Source organism: Micromys minutus (genome assembly GCF_963924665.1).
Source record: "Micromys minutus genome assembly, chromosome: 1".
NCBI lineage: Eukaryota > Metazoa > Chordata > Mammalia > Rodentia > Muridae > Micromys > Micromys minutus.
The window spans coordinates 215,596,128-215,616,000 of NC_137969.1; the positions used below are offsets into that span (position 1 = coordinate 215,596,128).

General features: G+C 42.7%; 1 protein-coding gene across 32 annotated transcripts in view; it reads right to left on the bottom strand.

Moving 5' to 3' along the window:
• Nucleotides 1-19,873, bottom strand: part of TRIM9 (tripartite motif containing 9) — a gene marked incomplete at both ends in the record, with an annotated part of 98,096 nt that overhangs the window by 67,461 nt on the left and 10,762 nt on the right. For 4 of the 32 annotated variants that reach the window (XM_080931645.1, XM_080931643.1, XM_080931644.1 and 1 more), the window contains one exon: nucleotides 442-516. The exons of the other annotated variants lie outside the window; for them this stretch is intronic. In XM_080931645.1, coding sequence (XP_080787771.1) covers nucleotides 442-516 — 75 coding nt within the window. Of the gene's footprint in view, nucleotides 1-441; nucleotides 517-19,873 lie in introns of those variants that run through there. 32 annotated transcript variants of the gene reach the window in all.

Consider the following 19,873-nt stretch of genomic DNA (forward strand, 5'->3'; position numbering starts at 1 on the left):
CTTTCTAATGCACCCTGTAAGGAATAGCATCTATAAAGTCAGCTAAGTGTTTCCAGAAACTAACCCGTGACTGACAATCCACTCATCTCTAGTGTTTAGTCCACTTTATTACAAGCATGGAAGAGCAAACCTTTACAAGAGAACACAGTAATGCCTATGGATTAATTATTTTGATCCAGATTAAAAATAGAACATTCCAGAAGTTTTTTTAAGCTCACTTCTCTAGGTAGATTAAAATTAGTTTGTAATCAGATATTATGTAATCAGGGAATGAAAAATACTGATATTTATTTGCTTTTAAAATTAAAAAAAACAAGCATATTCTTGTATTAGCCTTGGGTCCCAGTACATTAGCCATTAGTTCTACTCAAATATGCCATCCTCAAAGGCACAAACTCCAGTGCTGAGTGTCTAAAAACAAAACGAAATAAAGCAATTTATTGAGAAATAATCCCTCATGGGAGTCGGGCTACACCAGATCCTTGTTCTCATAATCTCACATATAAAGGTTGACATTCAGCACACAAGGTCCACATTTCCCCGCAGATTGGAAATGGCATTTCACATGTTTAGTTCCCTACAGTTTGGAAATGGCATTTCCCACGAGCAGAGCTAGCTGGTTGGCATGGGTTACCCACTCAGAAAATGAAGTAACTGACCCAGGCACTTGGTTTACACCCACAGCTAAGCAGAAGGAATAAGAAAACCCCATTTCACTTTTCTTGTGCACATTCTTGCCCCTCGATTTCAGGGTTTCAACATATCAACTGCATGCCACTGCAATCTTGGCTTTTCCATCAGCTTCCTCTCCCCCCATCTCATTCCTTTGTTCCTTTAGCCACTACCATTTTGTCCAGTTTAATGTAATTTTCTGAACCTTCTCTTATATCCTTCAAATCAAAAGGACTGATCATCAGGATTTAGGAGGAGGAAGCACATAGTCATTAAGCAAAACTGAGATTTGAAGACACGTTTTACGCTTGTTAAGATGCATCCTGCCATGCCTCGGCTTCTGCCCTTCAGAGAAAGGACAAATAAACCACCCATCTCAATGCGTTAACACAATGACTCTGGAGCCCTGTTCTTTGGAGCGGTCATTGCTAAAGCTCTTTGGGCAGCCAGCATAAGGACATAAGTGGCATCCGTGTGACGGCTGAGCTGTACAGCACTGCACCTCCCAGCTCTTACATCACCATGAGATCCCAAACCCCACTTTCACTGGGAAACAAAAGGCTTGGGTGGCTGACAGTGGATTATTCCAACAATGCTTAGCAGCTCACTAATACCAGCCTGCTATTTGCAGAACTGAAATGTGCTCATCTTTTAGAACAATTCAGAGTAATTTGCCAAGTTTTCTGATTTGTGCATATCACATCCTATGGAAGAAGTGCTTTGTTTTCTAGCAGTCACCATAATTAGTATTACTATAATTTGAATTTCCTATATTCTGTAGTAATATTCTACTCACTAAAATAGACTACACTAAATCTTAAAATACTGATATGTCATATTTGAATTTTTTTTTAATTCTGAAAATTTGATTGCTAACTGTTAACTTATGACCCATTCAAACTGTGAGGAACAAAGACAGAAATGGCACTGTGTATGGGAACACTTCAGAAGGAGTGAAAAGCAGGTCTGCTTCCCCCATTTTTATTGTACATTTTAAAAAATTGGTCTTTTGATCTGAATTTATTTACATTTTTCCTAGCAATGTAGACTCAACAGTCTTCACGACTCAACGGTCTACATTACCAAAGCTTCAGTCACACTTACAAAATCTATATCCTTTAAATATTTTGACAGGAAACCATATGTACAAAAGGTTAGAGTCTAAAGTGAAAGACATCTACAGAGCCAAGTGGACACACACGTTTATCCACAAAGATGAACTAAAGAGAGTTTACTCAGAAAGAGAGATCTCTGGGTCCCAACTCCAAGCCAGTTTTACCATAGTTTTACATTAAATTCCAGCAATTACAATTATTAGTTTTTTTTAAGCCACGACTAATTAGAAAGAGTGCATCTCTAAATAGATTACAGCAAAAAGTGACACCCAGTAAGTTATCAGTTCAGAAGTTGGGGGCTGAGGGAAGGATTGGGCAAAAGAGATGGGGAATCTGGAGTGTGGGGTAGTCATGCCAACTGCCCACCATAAGGATTCTGGAGCTGCTCCACACTCAGGGCCAACGCTCAAGGGCACATTCGCGCAAACCCCAACATTAGCACTTCCTGTCTCGTGCCCTTGAACTAGGTCTCGGGTGCTTTAAACTTCACAGCAACATGGCCAAGAGCTGGTTTCCAGCAGTAATGCCTCCGCATGAAGCAGCCAAATGAAACTCCGTCTATAACTGATCTCTTCACCCAGAATGAAGACCACCTTTCTTAGCGTGTTTAGGTGTGGTGCTGGGACTAACTTCTAGACAAATCCATTACAGGCAAAAGCGGTACAGCTGTGGGTTGCCCTCTCCCCTTTCACCTAATGTGCAGGTAGGAAGGCGGATATCACTGTGAGCCACAGGGACCCTGAAGGTGACAGAGACAGGCCAAAGATGCTGTGCCCCAAAGATGGCTCTAACAGGACGCTCAGCTCAGTGTTTCAGGAAAGAAACCATGTAAGCTCCTTCAGATTAGATGCTTAGGATGCATCTTTATTACACTAATTCAAAATGGAGACGGTGCTGAAGATCATGGAAGGGAATTCGTTACAGGATATTTGAAGAGTATGAAAATTTTTGCCAATTTTATTATTAGGGAATCTTATTCTTAACCCTCCAAGCAAAAGGAAAATGTTTGGAAGGCTGAAGAAATTGTGAAACGATTCATTGTTATTTAGTGTGTCTAGGCCAGGTTAGAATGTGTCTGTAAAGCAAGAACTGATGATCAAGAGGCTGATACCAGTCTAGCCTCCCTCCCATCCCCCACTCCCGCCCCTGCTCCAGTGTCCTAGGAAACCCCTCTGGGAGGGGAACAGAGTAGGGAATCAGATCACAGGGGAAGGAAAGATTTTTCATTTCTCTTAAACACTTCTGCAACTTGCTCTCACGTTACTATGGTTACTACATTCTTCTGAATTAGTTTCTACAGAAACAGCAATTGTGGGAGTCGATAAGCCTCACGTTTGCCCAGGTATCTTCATTAATAGTGAGAAATGCTGGCCATCTGTTAAAAATATACCCACTTGAGGGAGGCTTTTCTTTCAACATTATTTTTTCTACATGCTCACAAAACATTCAAATTGGGGCATAACTCTGAGAGTGCAGTGGAGGAAGACTATTGCCCACTCCTCTATGAGGACATCTAACCATCAGGAAACCTTCAGTCTCCAGGGTTAGGGTGTGGCTCAGTGGTAGGGTATTCACCTAGCAAACACCAGCCCCTAGCATGCACCAGGTCCTGCGTTCCACCCCTCCAACAAAGCAAAACCAAACAACTAAATAACAACAACAACAACAGCAAATAACAATAAAAGTGCTTCAAATAATGCATTAAAAAGGAAATATATTTAAAATGTTAAAAAGGAATAATATTTAAAATGTTTCATTCATGGATGAACTGACTTCTGTATTAGAATGTGGCTCCCAGCTCCGTGTCTTCCTTCCCCACACCACACTGCGTTTGCCTTCTAGGATTCCGTTTTCACCATGTTACTTACCCACTGACATCCTATTATTATTTTTTGTTTGCTCGGTTCTTTCCACCATAGCTAAGTCTTCCAAGCCACATGTCAGTTTATCTTCTTGTTGCCATTTCTCAGGTCACTGTTGCGTTTCAGAAGTCTCTGCATGTATCTTACAGAAGAACCAGCCTGCCTCCACCTTAGGCTTAAGAGCCACTTCTAGTAAAGACACACTAGGTTCGTTTCTGTTTATGATTAAACCTCTGTTTCTCAAGCAGTCTATGTCCCACCTGTAATCCTGACTTAATGGTTTGTAATGCCGGTTCCAGAAATGACAATCGTGCCTTTCTTTCAAAAACTTGTTTGTAACCCACCTTGCAACCCTACCTTTATTTCAAAGGCTTCAATGACCTCAGAAAGTTGTTTATAACCATCTTGCAACCCTAGCTTTGCTTCAAAAGGGTATATGACTACCCATGACTACCTTGTTACTACTACCGTTGCTATGGCTACTTGTTATGACAAGCATGTTACACTTGTGTTCTGCTCCTGTAACCCACTTATTCTGCCCACCAAATCCCCATCTGAACACGCCCTACCCCTGATCTACAAAACCCTTGCTTTTCTCACATCCAAGGTTGACTTCTCAAGCCCCGCCTTAGGGGTAGGCAGCCTGTGTATATAACTTTTAAAAGCTTGCTTTATTTAATAGCTTGTTGTAATGAATTTAGCCATGATGACTTGGGTTGGTAGTCTTTCTCTTTCCATCTTTGGAATTAACAACACCATCCTCATTTGTACAGAGCTAGGGCATATGTATTGTATGCGAGTTGCTTTCACTCACCATAATGTTTTTGAGGTTTACACACCTGTGACTGTATTGTTACAGTCTTAATATTATAACCCCTTATACTGTTGAGTAGCATACTATTACATGAGTGCTCCAGACTGCAGTTTTTGATGGTGGACTTTATCTTTTATGAGATAGGACCTTTGGCCTTGGAACTGCACACTCCTTCTTCCTCCAGAGGGCTGGGATTACAGGTGTGCACCACCGTGCCTCAGTTCTCAGACACTTGGTTTCTCTAGTATTAGACCCTTCTATAAACACAGCCGTGAACACTCTTAGAAGTCTTTTATGGATGAATATTTTCATCTTTCTAGGTAAGTTTGTAACTGTGGTTTTATTGATTTGTTATATAATAATTAACAGTTTTCCAAGACCCATTTCTCTAACAATAATTCATGTCCTCTCTGCCGCTCATACTTACATGGTAATGACTAATGCTGAGAATCTGTTTATGTGCTAGTGACATTCCTATATATTTTTATAAAGCATCTGTTTGTGTCAGCTTTCAAATCAAATTGTTTGTTGTTTATTATAGGAATAAATATATGCATATACACACAATATGTGTATAACCCTTAATATATGTCATATTTTCCTAGTCTATATCTTTATACATTTTATTTATAAAAAATTAAGATTTTGATAATGTACATATTCTTTTAGTTCATGTGTCCTCTCGATGAAAGTTTTGATCATCCCAAATTGCAAAAACATTCTTCTGTACCATAATGGTTCTACTTACACTTTTGGTACTATGATCTAGTTAAATTAATGTGCATGCATATTAATATCACAGCTAGCATTCTTAATTATTATTATCCATACCAGATCTGGTTATTTATCCACATTTATTCTATCTGGGATTCTGTTCACTTTTGGATCTGAGAGTTGAAGTAAATTTCTAATTTTAGAAAAATTCATAATGATCAATTTTAAGTATTTCTTTATTTCCCCCTCTATTTATAGAGTCTAATAATATTTTTGTTGCCAAACACATGCTATATAAAATATGTAAGAGGAAATATTGATGACACTTATGGTAGTTTGAATGAAAATGTCCCCATAGTCTCATATATACTAGCAATATTAGAAAGTGTGGCCTTGTTGGAGTAGGTGTAGCTCTGTTGAAGGAAGTGTGTTACTGAGGCAGGTTTGAAGTCTCAGAAGCTCAAGCCAGGCCTAGTGGCTCACTGTTTCTTCCTGTTGCCTGAGGATCCAGAGGTAGAACTCTCAACTACCTCTTCTACACCATGTCTGTCTGCATGCCGCCATGCTTCCCACTATGATAATAATGGACTGAACCTCCAAACTGTAAGCCAGCCCCAGCTAGAGCTGCTGTGGTCACAGTATCTCTTCGCAGCAACAGAAACCCTAACTAAGACAACACTAAACACACTACCCTCCAATTTCAGCCCTCTGTCCTGTGTCTTTGCTTCCTCTTCTTCCTGGTTTTCCAGCTGATGCCTTCTTCTCCTGGCTTGCTGCTACTTTTCCCTTTGGCCCTCATCTCTTACAAATCCCAGTGAGCAGGTCCTACTTTTATGAAATCGTGCTTTTAACATCCACCCACATCACTGGTAATCTCTGAGCTGAGAATGCAAAGAGATTGCAGTTCCAAAGAGTCTGGAAGAAAGCAAGAGCCACGAGTGACAAACATGCCCAATGTTTATTGTTAATTGTTTCTGTGTTTCCTCTCTGATAAAATCACTCATCTGTGCATGCTGAATAACTACTTTATTGTGTGGATACTTGTACTTGAGGTCCTTATTTGGTAACACCAATATCAGGACCACCTTTATGCCTATGTCTTCCTGCCTTGACCAGGGATTCTTCAAATATCTCACAGTTATTGGCTATACGTCAAACACTGCGTTGTAAAAGAACAATATAAGTGCCTATTATAAAACTAGTTTTTATGGGAATAACACCTGTATAGATTTTAATCACAAACCCTAGGCAAATTAAGTATTTAAAAATCCATCTGAAGTCTCTGGAGAGCAATTGAAACAAAATAGAAAGTACTTTTTTACAGAGTATTTTCTGCTAAGGCTGCTAACATCAGCTAGAAAAACTGAGGTCTCATAGCTAGTGATGTGGGAAGGCAGAATTTCTGTCTAGCAAAGCAGCTACAAATTGTGGGGCAGAGCATATTATCCTATGAAGAAGGGTGCCAGGAAGAGGGAACCCTCAAATATGCAATTTGCCTCCATCCAAATCTTAGGGTAACTCCTGAATTGTGGGTGCTGAGGAGTTCTGAGGGGTCTAAGGAATAGTTCTCAGCCTTCCTAATGTTGTAACCCTTTAACACAAGTTTCTCTTGTTCTGGTGACTCCCAATAATATAATTATTTTGTTGCTACTTTATAACTGTAATGATACCACTTTTATGAATTGTATAGTAGTTATCTGATATGTGACTCCTATGGAGATTGTGACCCACAGGTTGAGAACCTTGGGTCTAGAAGTAAGGAACAGTTGTGAGGATGAAGGAATCAAGGTGGGGGCATCTACACCTGTCCAATTACAATGCAGAAGAGTTTGATCCCTGATAGTTTGGAATTTTGATAATCACATTGGGATTTCCAGAGATCACCCTGACAAAGGAGAATACTAACCCTCTACCAGGCCCAAATGATTGCCTGGTCATTTATGTGGTAACACCAACAATAAATCACAGCCCAAGTAATGAAGCTTTTAATGCATTGTTTAGAATGTTCAATAAATAATAAACATCACTGAAACCTGTCCAGGAACAAAAAATGAGAGATACAACCAAGCAGAAAGGAGGAAAAGAAGCAGTAAACATGGCTTTGAGCCAGGCCTGGAGGTGCATACACACCATCTAACTCAGATGTTAGGATTAAAACATTTCACTGCAGCTATAGTAACTATGTCCAAAGATGGACCCAGAATGAACATAGGGAATTTCAAAGAAGAAATTGAAGTTATAAGATATATATTGAAAAAGGAACCATATAGAAATATTAGAACAGAAAAGTAGATCTGTAGTAAATATCAAGATACTGAGCTTAACAGCACACAGTAGGCTTAACAGCACACAGTAGGCTTAACAGCACACAGGGGGTTCTGAAAGGAGACCAATAGCAATTCCACACAATGGAAGGAAAAAGGCATAAAAATGAACAGGACTGCTGGTTCCACAGCATAAGGAAGAAAGAAGAGATGTCATTTCCAGGGAGGGAGACAGAACCAGAGATCACCACGTTAAACAGAATTAGCTAGCCCGGGACAACAAATACCATACAATTTTTCTTATGCAGGCACAGGCATCTGTGTGTGCTGTGTAGTGAAAGAAGTTTATATAGACAAGGTTACTGAAAGAGGTGGGGAGGGAAAGGCAAATATAACATGTTTCCTCCCAATGCAGAGTCTAGACTTAGTCATATAATATGTATAAGCATTTGTGTATATGGTATATGCCTAAAATCAGAGAGAAATAGAAAATCTTAAGATTTGACAGAAAAAAAAATGCATTTCATAAGGGGCAGTGACATCCCATCAGGAACAAGGAAATATGGACTGGAACTAAATCTTAGAAATGCTACAGAAAAAAATTCATATTTTTTGTGTCCAAGAAAAAATAACTTTCAAAAATGAAGATAAAATCAATATATTTGAAATTTTATTTTACATATTTATTTTAGAGAGAGAGCTTGTGTGTGTATTGTGTGTGTGTGTGTGTGTGTGTGTGAGAGAGAGAGAGAGAGAGAGAGAGAGTGTGTGTGTGTGTGTGTGTGTGTACATGTGTGTTCATGCCACATCACCTATCAGAGGGTACCTCTCAGGATTCACTTCTCTCTTGATACCTCACAAGATCTGGGAATTGAACTTAGGCTGCCGGGTCTGGATGCTGGGCCATCTCTGGCCCAAAATAAAGATGTTTCTGAATAAACAGAAATAAAAAGAATTTGTCTGCAGTAGAGTTGCAGTGCATAAGTGTAAGGATCTTTTAGGGTGCCGAGGAATGATCGAAGATGGCAATTGTAATCTGCTGGAAGGAAAAAGCACCAAGACAGGCATAAACATGCATGGGCCACAAAGGAAAGAACTACATCCGTTCTCCCCAGTTTATCTAAAAGGCATGTGATTGCTAAAGGCAAACTCTAAGCCTGTACTTGGTATTTTAGAACACAGGAATGTGTATTATACATGACAGCAATGTTAAGCAGCAAAAGCTGGGAGAAACTACCTGAGCTGTTACCGGGCTCTAGTGATTTACCAGAATTTAAGAAGAATTTATATGAATTACCAAAATTTCTCACAATTGCAAAAAATTATCTCTAATGCCCATTTGTGTATGACAAAAGGAAGTTCAGTCAGGTCAAGAAATGTAAGAATTCTAACTCCATTTTCCTTTCACCTCATAGCCAAAGCTTTTAGATAGGCTTTGCTTCGCCACCACCAAGGAAGGTCAGGAAGGAGTAAAAGGAAGGCCATGATGGTTCTAGTCCACGACTCAGAACATTTTAGCCAGAACTCCTGAGCCTCCAGGGCAGACGTTCTATCTATCCCACTATCTCTTCTGGAGGAGCCTTGGTAAATGATACATCGATGAGATTGGCACATGCCTTCAGTGCCGGCCCCAGGAAACACCACCTTGGCAGTGACGGTCTGCAAGTAGATCGTGGGTGCGGACAGAGGGAGAGAAAGAGAGAGGGAGAGAGAGAGAGAGAGAGAGAGAGAGAGAGAGAGAGAGAGAGAGAGAGAGAGAGAGAGAGAGAGAGAAGTGAGCCCCTCAGCGAGCCATTGTGGCTGGACTCTCCCCTCCACGGGACATGGAGCCATGTCTGGAGTCCATTTTAATTTCAAAACTCAGGAGTAGGTGATGGAGTCACAGGATTGGCACATTATGCTCTATAGCAGGGATGCTACAAAAAAATTACCCAACCCAGAGGTCAGCAGTGCCAAGGCTGAGAACCCCTGCTTCAAGCCTATGGAAAGGAAATATAAACCAGAGGTCCCAGGGCGAGTCCGGCACAGCAAGCTGTAGTACGTATGCTTCATGGTGGTGCTTTCACTAAATAGGCATCCTCTGTTCTTATACAGGGGCATGGGGAATACGTGTGTATGTGTGTGTGTGTGTGTGTGTGTGTGTGTGTGTGCACTTGCAGAGGCCACTGGAGGACATTGGGTGTCCTGATCTATTACTCCCCACCTTATTCCTTTGACAAAGGTTATCTCATTAAACCCAGCACCAGGCTAGTGGTCAGCAATCACCAGCCGTCCGTCTGTCTCTGCCCTCACTGGGGTCACACATGCACAGGTGACCACCCCAGCTGGAACTCTAGACTCAGGTCTTTCTGCACACACAGCAAATGTTCTTAGCCACGGAGCCGTCTCCACAGTGCCTATAAAAATCATTTTCAGAACAAGAGACGCCTTGTTCACATTAGCCGGACCTTTGTGCTTCTCTCAGAAGGTCTGTGTTCTGAGTCCACATTTCCTCAAAGAAACACCTCGCTATAACTGACCAGGCATCTCTCGGCTTGTAAAGACTCACAACCTTTGCTTTCTCTCTAATCACCACGCCCCAGCACCACGTGCTACTTACCTCTGTCCTTGCACTATTATTTTCCTTGGAGTAAGAGAGCAAAGTCAGTCTCTATCGCTCTCGGATTCTCTGTGTGTGGTCTTCTCGCGACATGAAAACTTATGTACACCAGTCCTGTGGGCGTTCACAGATACAGCAGTGAGCCCCGTTACTGCTCGGAGTCCTGCCGAGCCAGACGTGCACTCCGCCTCCTGGCTTCGGGTCTCCCAGTGGGAGTGAAGGGGCCTCTGTGCAGTCAGTGCTATGATTTTCAAACTCTTGCTGGCAGTTTTGCTATTTAAATGGCCCTGTAGTGCAGGAGGAACAGAAGGAATGGGGAGAGCCTGGCCTCCCAGTTTGGCTGTGGTACCCAAGCTGTAAGCAATGGGAAACGTGGGCAAATGGGCTTCCAGGAGGATGACTGAGATATCAGGGGGTTCTGGGAATATCTTATTGGTTTTTTTCCCCAGAACATTTATGGAACTATCTTTCTTTATCTTTACAGGAATTGTTATCTCTCTTGAAATGCAAGTCTTGAGACTTTCATATTATTTTCTTCCATAAGAAAACACAGGGAAAGATGCTAAGTCCTGACTCTGCTATGTTGTCGACCGCCACAGTCTTCTGGTAGACTTCTCTACTCTTGGATTTGTCTAGAAAGTTGTTGATCTCGCTACAGACTCAGTTATAGATTAATATAGATTGCATATAACCATTTAAACATGGGTTTTAAACAAGGCACCCACACGATACACAAGAGCAACCAACCTTTCATTGACCAGCTGAAGACTTTTACACTAGTTATAATATAAATACTGGGTTTCGTTATGACATTGTCACACATGCACATCATGTATTTTATTGTGTTTATCCTTCACTGCCCTCTCCCACCAACCACTTCCTCCCCAACAGGTTGTTGTCCTGTTTAAGTCTCCTTATTTGTATGTTTTGGTGACTCAATGAGTTTAGTTAGGGTGGCTTACAGAAGCAAGGCTGAAGTGCTATTTACAGCACCGCAGGCTACTTCACAGAAGAAAAGCTCTCTTCCTCCTCCAACAACCATCAGCAGCATATAAAGCCCCCTCCCGGGGTGGGGTGAGGAGTCACTCAGAATTTCTTGGAGGAATGGTGACAGCCTAGTTTTGTTATTGTTGTTGTTTCTTTTTTTTTAAGAATTGCAGATAGAGGAAAAAAGGGTCTCTGTTTAGTTGTTGCTGTACGCACCCCCCCCCCATCCAGATTAAAGAAAGGGAAAACCAGGCTTACACTCGGAAATGTCCCTAAATTCATATTTATAAAAGGTCAGAAACATAAATATTAGAGTTAAATGTATTGCTGGTTTTTAGACACTGAATTGACCTTACTTTTATTTAAGGAAGATTTGTTCTTTTAAAAACATTTGCTCTTCAGAACACTTCTCCCTGGATTGTTGACCAGTGTGTCTAAGGGGAGCTACGGCATAAGGGACGGAGGACAGAGTACGCATGCGCACTGTGGGAGGGGCTGCTGTGAGGAATGTATGGCATGCTATACATTCATCATTTCTACACTGAAATTCTCTGACTATCTTCTCAGCTGCAGGCTTCGATCATTTTAGAAATAACTTTAGAAAACTTAGAGTCTTTCCTATAAACTTAAAAGTTTACAAGCTATGCTGGGGTTGACTCACACCTGTCGTTTCTAACTCCAGTGGTCTCTGGCAGGTGGTCTGAGGCCAGTTAAGGAACACACCAGGAGTCAAGGCGTTTTCAGCCCTGAACATGACCAACAGGCAAGGGCGAGGACCGTGAACACAAAAACAGAAGGCAACAACAACAAGTAAACGCATTGGCATCTACAATAGGAATCAACACACAAATGAATATCAGATATCTATTCCCTTTGCAAGCTTAGCACCGAACTGTGGCTCTTACCCTGAGGTGAAGAAGTTCAGGTCAGGGTTCACACCCCAGCTCAGTCCTCAGAGTGCCCACTCTGAGAAGGCCAACACTTAGACACCCATTTGCTTTCATTCTTATTTTAGGAAGTAAATCATCAAAACCAGCCTTTTAATTCCTTGCCTTTTCTATGCACCCTGTCTTTCCTTGTAAGGAGAGCACAAAGGGTATGGTCTATAGAACAGGGCTATTGGGGTCAATACTGATCAGCCTGTGGGTTGTAATTGTACAAGGAATGGGAATCAAGTTCAAAGTCAGTCAGCGTGAGGCCTCCTCCCCACACTAGGCTGCCTCTGGACCTCTTCTCTCCCCTTCCCTCTAACAAGGGTCCAACAGAGCTATAAAGCCCTTTTTTAAGAAAAGGGACATGGGAAAGGATCTCTCATCCTTTGATCCCCAAGACTGAAAGCGCCCCACTGAGAATCTTGAAAGACTGCAGATGTGAAGGGTCTGCATAGAGACACCGGCAGCCAGGGGCAGGCATTTTTATCAAAGAGACTCAGAAACATCAATGCCCCTAGATTCTAATGACCCTTGCCTGGGACAGATCTCCTCCATTTGTTGTTTCTTACTCTGAAAATAAAACATTAATACATCTGTTGTTAATGTGTTGGTGTCTTGGGTTCAAGGTAATGTATTTATGTATGTATTTACTTATATGTGAAAATATACAGCAAAGAGGTCTTCATACTGAAACTGTGTCTCTTACGCGTTTAAAACCTACTCCACTCTACACAAAGGGTTTATGAACCCATACTCCAGAAGCACCCTGTTGGGCTGGCTTCTGCCTATCCTTTTTGCCCATTTTTGTTGCTCTTCCTGAAGTCATGGGATGAAATTTTAACAAACTCATTGGCATGTGTGAGTAGGGTCTCAAGATCTAGTGCACAGCATACAACTCGAGAAGGACAGTCAGAAAGACTGTTTTACAGGACCTTGCAAAGGGTTCTCATTACAGAAAAGAGACAGTACGAGATGACAAGTATATCAGCCTGATTCAGTCCACTAGTCACATAACTATCTACAGGTGTCTCAGAACATCACAATGTGAGACTTAAACATACAGGGTAAAGTGTATCTGTAAAACGAATAAAAGTCTTCGATGGCTATCTTCCAACATAACGTCCTGTACTTACTGGATTTTCTAGAACTTAGTAATCGACAGTACAGAGCTACAGTTTACCAATTAAATAAGTAGATGAAGCTGAGACCGCTGCTTCGTGCCTATAACACCAGCACATAGAAGCCTGGGGCCAGAGACTGGGAGATTCTATAGAGAGGCCATGACTCAGAATAAAGAGAATCTAAAACTATCTTAATAACATTGTTAGAAAAATCATATAACTTACAGGGAATGAAAATATAATTGGCCTCTTTGGCCACACTCAGAAAGAATAATTTATTGGCCAGTCTTCGTCAGCCATCAATTTAGATAATAATGTTCATTGACTAATTTCAATCATTTCCCATTTGCAGATGAAATTTAAGTTTTTTTTTTTTTTTTTTTACTTCTGGTCCTCAATGTCAGCAGAATGTCCAGGTTCTATTCAATGTCTGCTTTAAGGTGGATGGAGTAGCACATGCCGGGACTCCCAGCTACTCACGAGGCTGAGGTAGGAAGAGAGTGGGAGCTAGTGGTTAGTCAGAACAGCTTAGCAAGAATTGTCTCCAAAGAAGGGACAAATGCGCAGGGATGAAGCTCAGTGGTTCGAGTGCTTACTTAGGAGGCTTGAGCCCCTGGGTTTAATTCCTAGGACCACCAACGGCAACAAAAATCAATAGTGGCTACATGTCAATAGATTCTGTGTTGCATTTGGCTAAACTGAGATGTATGTGAGAACACTTTAAGTAGCCCTGATATGTATGCTGCAATCTTTATCATTACATGTTGTTGGCCAAGTGCATTACAATAATATACTGCTGGGACCAGTGCCAGACCTGAAGCTGTGACACTAGACATGATTTGAGGAGCTCTTGTCACTTGGACCTTCTGTGGGAATGAAGCCAGGGCTGAGCAAGCCATTGGCTAAGTGAGGGCAGAGGATACAAGCCATGTGGGGAGAGTCCCCAAAAGCTCCTGGGTAAGGATTAACAGCTGGCTTCTAGAAATATGCCAACGAGAGCAAGCCGTGGAGATGACTGAGAAGTCAGGCTGAAGTTTAGGGTACAGCTCAGGGTTACACCACTTGCCTGACATAGTAAAAACCAGGCTTTAGTCCAGCGCTGCAAAACCACAGCCACGCTGAGCATGAATGAAGGGGCGGAGGGTGGAAGCAAGCTGGATTGCAGACAGGTTGGTAGAAACCAGAAGATTCACAAGGACCACGGGAGAGTAGGGAAGAGTGATGGAATGAGGAGGAAGAGGAGGAGGAAGAGGAGGAGGAAGAGGAGGAGGAAAAGGAGGAGGAAGAGGAGGAGGAAAAGGAGGAGGAAGAGGAGGAGGAAGAGAAGGAGGAAGAGGAGGAGGAAGAGGAGGAGGAAAAGGAGGAGGAAGAGGAGGAGGAAGAGGGGGAGGAAGAGGAGGAGGAAGAGGAGGAGGAAGAGGGGGAGGAAGAGGAGGAGGAAGAGGAGGAGGAAGAGGAGGAGGAAGAGGAGGAGGAAGAGGAGGAGGAAGAGGAGGAGGAAGAGGAGGAGGAAGAGGAGGAGGAAGAGGAGGAGGAAAAGGAGGAGGAAAAGGAGGAGGAAGAGGAGGAGGAAGAGGGGGAGGAAGAGGAGGAGGAAGAGGAGGAGGAAGAGGAGGAGGAAGAGGAGGAGGAAGAGGAGGAGGAAGAGGAGGAGGAAGAGGAGGAAGAAGAGGAGGAGGAAGAGGAGGAGGAAGAGGAGGAGGAGGAAAGTGTGGCATCGAGTGAGGTGTCTTCTGATGCTCTGGGATGTCCTTATGCTTTCTAACTGTCAGAGCCAGGCTGGACAAAGCTCACCCAAACTCCACCTGAGAATCAGCCCTCTGAGATTTATGGGATGAGGGACTTGCCCTGGGCCCTGACAAGTAAGTCTACAAATCTCCCCACTCTCAGCTCTGTGTCTGTTCTACTCCTGTGTTTCAGAGAGGTAAAGGGCTCTCTGTCCCTTCTGTTTAGATGATAAGCAAGTGTCAGTCTCAGAATGAACTCTCATCATTCAAAAATAAAGAATAACTAATCAGACTAAAGAATCAGGCAAAGAATTTGGGCAGTCTTCCTAAAAATAAGGAGGAAAGTAGGAAAAGGAGGAAGACAAAAGCAAAAGCGAATGAAAAGATCCCCAGCAACATCGATAGTCATTGGAGATGTGCCAATCACAACCACAAGGAGACACCACTTCACACTCTCTAGAACGTCTAGAATCAACGTAGGCAGACGGCAGCACATGTTGACAGGACAGGTAGAGCCTGGACGGGCACTCACCATTGTTGGGAAGATGAGCTGGGGCAGCATCTTTGGAAAAAAGGTTGAGAGTCTCAAAGTGTCAATCATCAAACTCCAAAACGACTCAGTAATTCCACTCCCAGATACTCATTTCTGGTGTATTCCAATTTTTCAGCATCAGTAGGTTTTGACCTGAGCTGCATGTCAGACCCGTAGCCTGCCCCCACTTCATATGCCAGTCATAGGCCCCAGGCCCCGAACTTCTGTCTGATTTGGTTGCAATTTGGGGGAAACTCCCTTTCAGGTGCAACAGTTCTCTATGGTGACTCAGGAAATTCAGGAGACCCCCTGCTTGCAGGTTCCTCATAGAACTAGGAACTCGGGAACAGCCAAATGCAAGAAATAGACAAGGCGAAAATAGCATGGAACTTTCATGTTCTCTGGGACTGCTACATTCTCAGTGCCTATGTGCTTACACCTGCAGCCCCTGAATTTTGCTGCGAAGGAATTTTTATAGACCTAAGCTTTCTTCTCCCTTCTATTCCCGTGGATCAGAGGCCAGGGCGTGGAGGTAGCATATAGGAGTTTCACATTTGGTCTTTCTGGGGCCCAGTTTCTAGGAGCTATATAGGGCCCACCTGGACTCACCTCATTAGTACAGACTCTGATGTAGGCAAAGGGGGATCTTATTATTTGGAACATTAGAGTCATTATGTCTAGGCTAGGCAGCAAGGACTGAATCCAAATACGACTGGTACCTGAGATAATTGAGAACATATCCACGCCAAAACCTGTGCATAGAGATCTAAGCAGCCCTACACGGGAGACATGGGAGCAGCCATGTTCCCCATGTGTGCATACACAAACGACCATGACATATCGAATACTATAGATCACTAACCCATCACAAGAAAGGGCGAAGTACCAGCATGTGCTTCAAAGTGGAGGAACTCTGATCAGACACAAAAGGAAACATATCTAATGGCTAAGTTTGTATGAAATATCCAGATTAGTCAAGTCTGCAGAAACAGGAAGCGCGCTAGAAGTCCCCAGGTGCTGAGGACCGGGGAAGTGTTAAGGGGGTAAATGGGGATTGGGATTCTTTTCGAGTGTTATAAATGTGGGGTTTCATGGTGGTGTTGGTTGCACATCTGTGTGGATAACAGACTGAACACTTCTGAATTATAATGTAAAAGGGTGAATGTTACAATGAGGTTATTAATCTACTGAGAGGGACCTCCTGTCTCCATCCTTACAAGAGCTCAGATTGAGAAGAGCAGGAGGCCTGCATCACTAGTCATCGCAGTAGTGAATGTGCAAAGCCAGCGGTACTTAAGTACCTGTTAGTCATGTCTTTGGGCTTCTTGCTTTCCTGGTCTGATTCCCCATTTGTAATGAGGATGGTCATGGTATCTGCCTCATGGTATGGAAAGAAGTCCACTCATGACTGTGGAGGAAGTCCTTTCGCCAGCCCCTAGAGCACTGCATGTTTGGGTGTAAGAGGTCGAAGTCACTAAAGCTTTGTCCAGGGCTCTCTCTTAACCTCATTTTCTTATCTGACGAGTCTAGAACTTGACACTTCTCTACAAAGCGAGTCACTGCCTAGTTTTCCAAAGCTGCTGTTCTGAAGTATGTGCAGGTTTGAAGTACACAGGTGTCCAGTGATTCAGATGGGAGTGGGGACCCATAGGAGATTTTCTGACACAAAGCATAGCCTTAGCTTAGCACAGCAGGGTTTTTTACAGTGCCAGCTGCTTTCAGGACTATACACAATTTCATGGGTCATCTGCCTCGGCATCTTAAATTTTTACATAGAGGTGTGTTTTAGTATTAAAACAGCCATAGGCAACTCTTGGACGTTGAGTGCCTCTCTGCCTGGGTCAGTGGTGCCAACTAGCTTTAGTTGGCATGCACAAGGATTGGGTTAGAGGGTTCAGCCCTCCTTTTATGCCAGTCTGCTTTTTTCATATGGTAATTTTGTCAGGCTTTGGGGTAAGGTCCCCTGGGCCTCATTCTGCCTCTCTCACCCCCATTCTCCTGTTTCAATTTGACTCTACTGTGGAATTGTATCATTCAGAGCTTATTCAGAGTAAAAGGAGGAAATTCGTGGTTACCAGTGGGGGAGATGAGTCCTGCTCTCCACAGTGTGAGGTGATTGTAGTCCATTCACATGAAGGTTCCAGTGGACTGAAGATACTAAAATCAATGCAAATCTTGGGCTGATAGCTAAACAGGAGCTCAACCATAGAAACTGTGAAGTCTTGATAAGTTAAAATACTTTTAAATAAAAATAGTAATCCTGGTTATTTGAGAGACTGAGACTGAAGAATTGCAAGTTCAAGGCCAACCTGGGCAACTTAGAGATACTCTTGTCTCAAAATAAAATATGGAAGAAGCTGAGGACATAGCTCAATAGTAGGGCCAAGCATGTGAGAAGCCATTGGTTCCATTCCCAGAAGCGGATTTCAAATAATCATGCCCTACACTGGGTACATACACATATGCGTGTCTCATTTTGGGTCTACAGAGAATAGTCAAATATGGTACCCTTTAATAAAGTGCTTGTTAAAGCCAACCTGAAGTTTCATGTTTCAACATTCTATTTTTCTTGTTCTCCAAACTTGAAAATAAAGAACACTTTATTTAATACCATTTAATGTTTAGCTCCACCAATGTAGGCTGACTTCCATAGTGGCAGAAAATAGGCCAGATATACAGGCAGCTTGTAAACACAATACTTCTTCCACATTGATAATATGCTGAAAGCTGTTTATTGTATTTCCTTGCTACAGCTTGGCTAGATGATTGATGGCCAATAAAATCGATAGCAGCTGCTTGTTAGAAGCCCCGTGGATTTGTCTCTGCCACAGAAGACTTATTAGGTTGGATGGAAGTCTAATTTTACATCTGACTTTATGTGATGAAGGCTCTTGGGCCAACATTTCCCAGGTGTGAGAGGGAGGATGGTTGAGCATAAGCTACGTGGTTCTATGGGCTTCGTGACTCACTCTATCCTGGCATAAGAACCGGTAAGCAGTGGATGATGTGGGTGTGTGGTACAGTTGGTCATTTGCTGTGATGGGAAGAAATCACAGCCCACGGAGAAAGGGAGAGTGGCATGGAGTATGTTATGGAGTCCTGACAAGCTTTGCACTTTATCATGCATATATTTGACTGGCCAGGGTTTTACTCACTATGCAGTCAGAGCCTGTTATAAAGACCTGTGTTAGGTAACTGCCTTTGCCTATTTCTTCTGGCTGCTTTGTTCAGAGGACAGATGATGTCTTGGAACGATATACTCGGCAGCTCACAAGCCTCTCTCAGACTTTTCCTGGCGCATGGGACGGTGATGAGCATGTATTGCCCATCACATCTCAGAATACAAGTAAAGATAAAGACGAGGAACAAATATCCCATAAAGCCAAACTGTGGCATCAGGATAAAGAATGAGCTTCCCATGAACTCAGCAGCAGCAGATGAGAATTGACCATCTATGTGCCCTGACAGGGTAATTCAGAATGAACAGAAATTTATTTGGCTCATAGTTTTGGAAAATCTGTTGAGGGCCACCTGCGGTGGCATAGCACAGCATGTGAGCATGTGCGTCATGGGTGAAAGAAAGTGAGAGAGAAGCCAAACTCCCTCTCAGCAGAAATCCACTTTCTCAGGAACTGCTCCAGCATCCCTCCACAATGCCACCCATCACTTCTGGAAGCAGAGCCTCTGACCTGACTATGCCCTAAAGCTCACACCTCACAACTGTGCTGCAAGTGAGGAATAAACTTTGACACATGGGCTTTGGAAGACAGCCTCAACCCACGGCAGAAAGGCTTACGAATCACAGTTTTATTTGGCAGAGATTGAATCTGTTCATAAGCCATGACTGTTCATGAACGGGACTACCCACGGCTTCTTCCTCTATGGGCCGCAGCTTCATGTGGCACTGAATGGGGTGGTCTTGGACAGTTGGGGAACAGCTCTGAACACAGGATGATTAAACGCACACAACAAATCTGAGGTGTTTGTAATGTGTGGCTTCCCTGCAGCTTGGTCTGATACAGAACATCCAAGTGAATGGTCAAGCCCAGGAAACTACCCCGAGATGCCTCAGATTTGTGCTTCCAGTGAGTTGTATACTGGAGTGTTTGTTGTGTACCTACAAAGTTTTTGTTCTTATACAAGCGTGATAGTTTAATCTCCAGGGGGGAAAAAAAGACTTGGAAAATATTTTCCCAACACATTCATGAGCATGCAAGTATCTAATTACATCCTTGGATTCAAGTGTCTAATATCAAAAGTTGACATTTGGGTTTCGGTAAAATTTGCTTCGTTAAAAATGAACGGCTTGGAGCAAGACAGAATTTCCAGTAAGTTCTAAAATGTCCCTGAACACGCTTCTGTCATTCTTCTGCTTATTTATGTGTTTTCATCATTGACAATTATAAAAACATTGATCAACTCTGAAAGCCACTAAAGATTCTCTATGACCAAAAGTAGCAAACACTCAGCCAAGATTTAATTTCTTATGCAAAAATAACACACCCATCTCATTAGTATGCAAATTTGCTCTTGT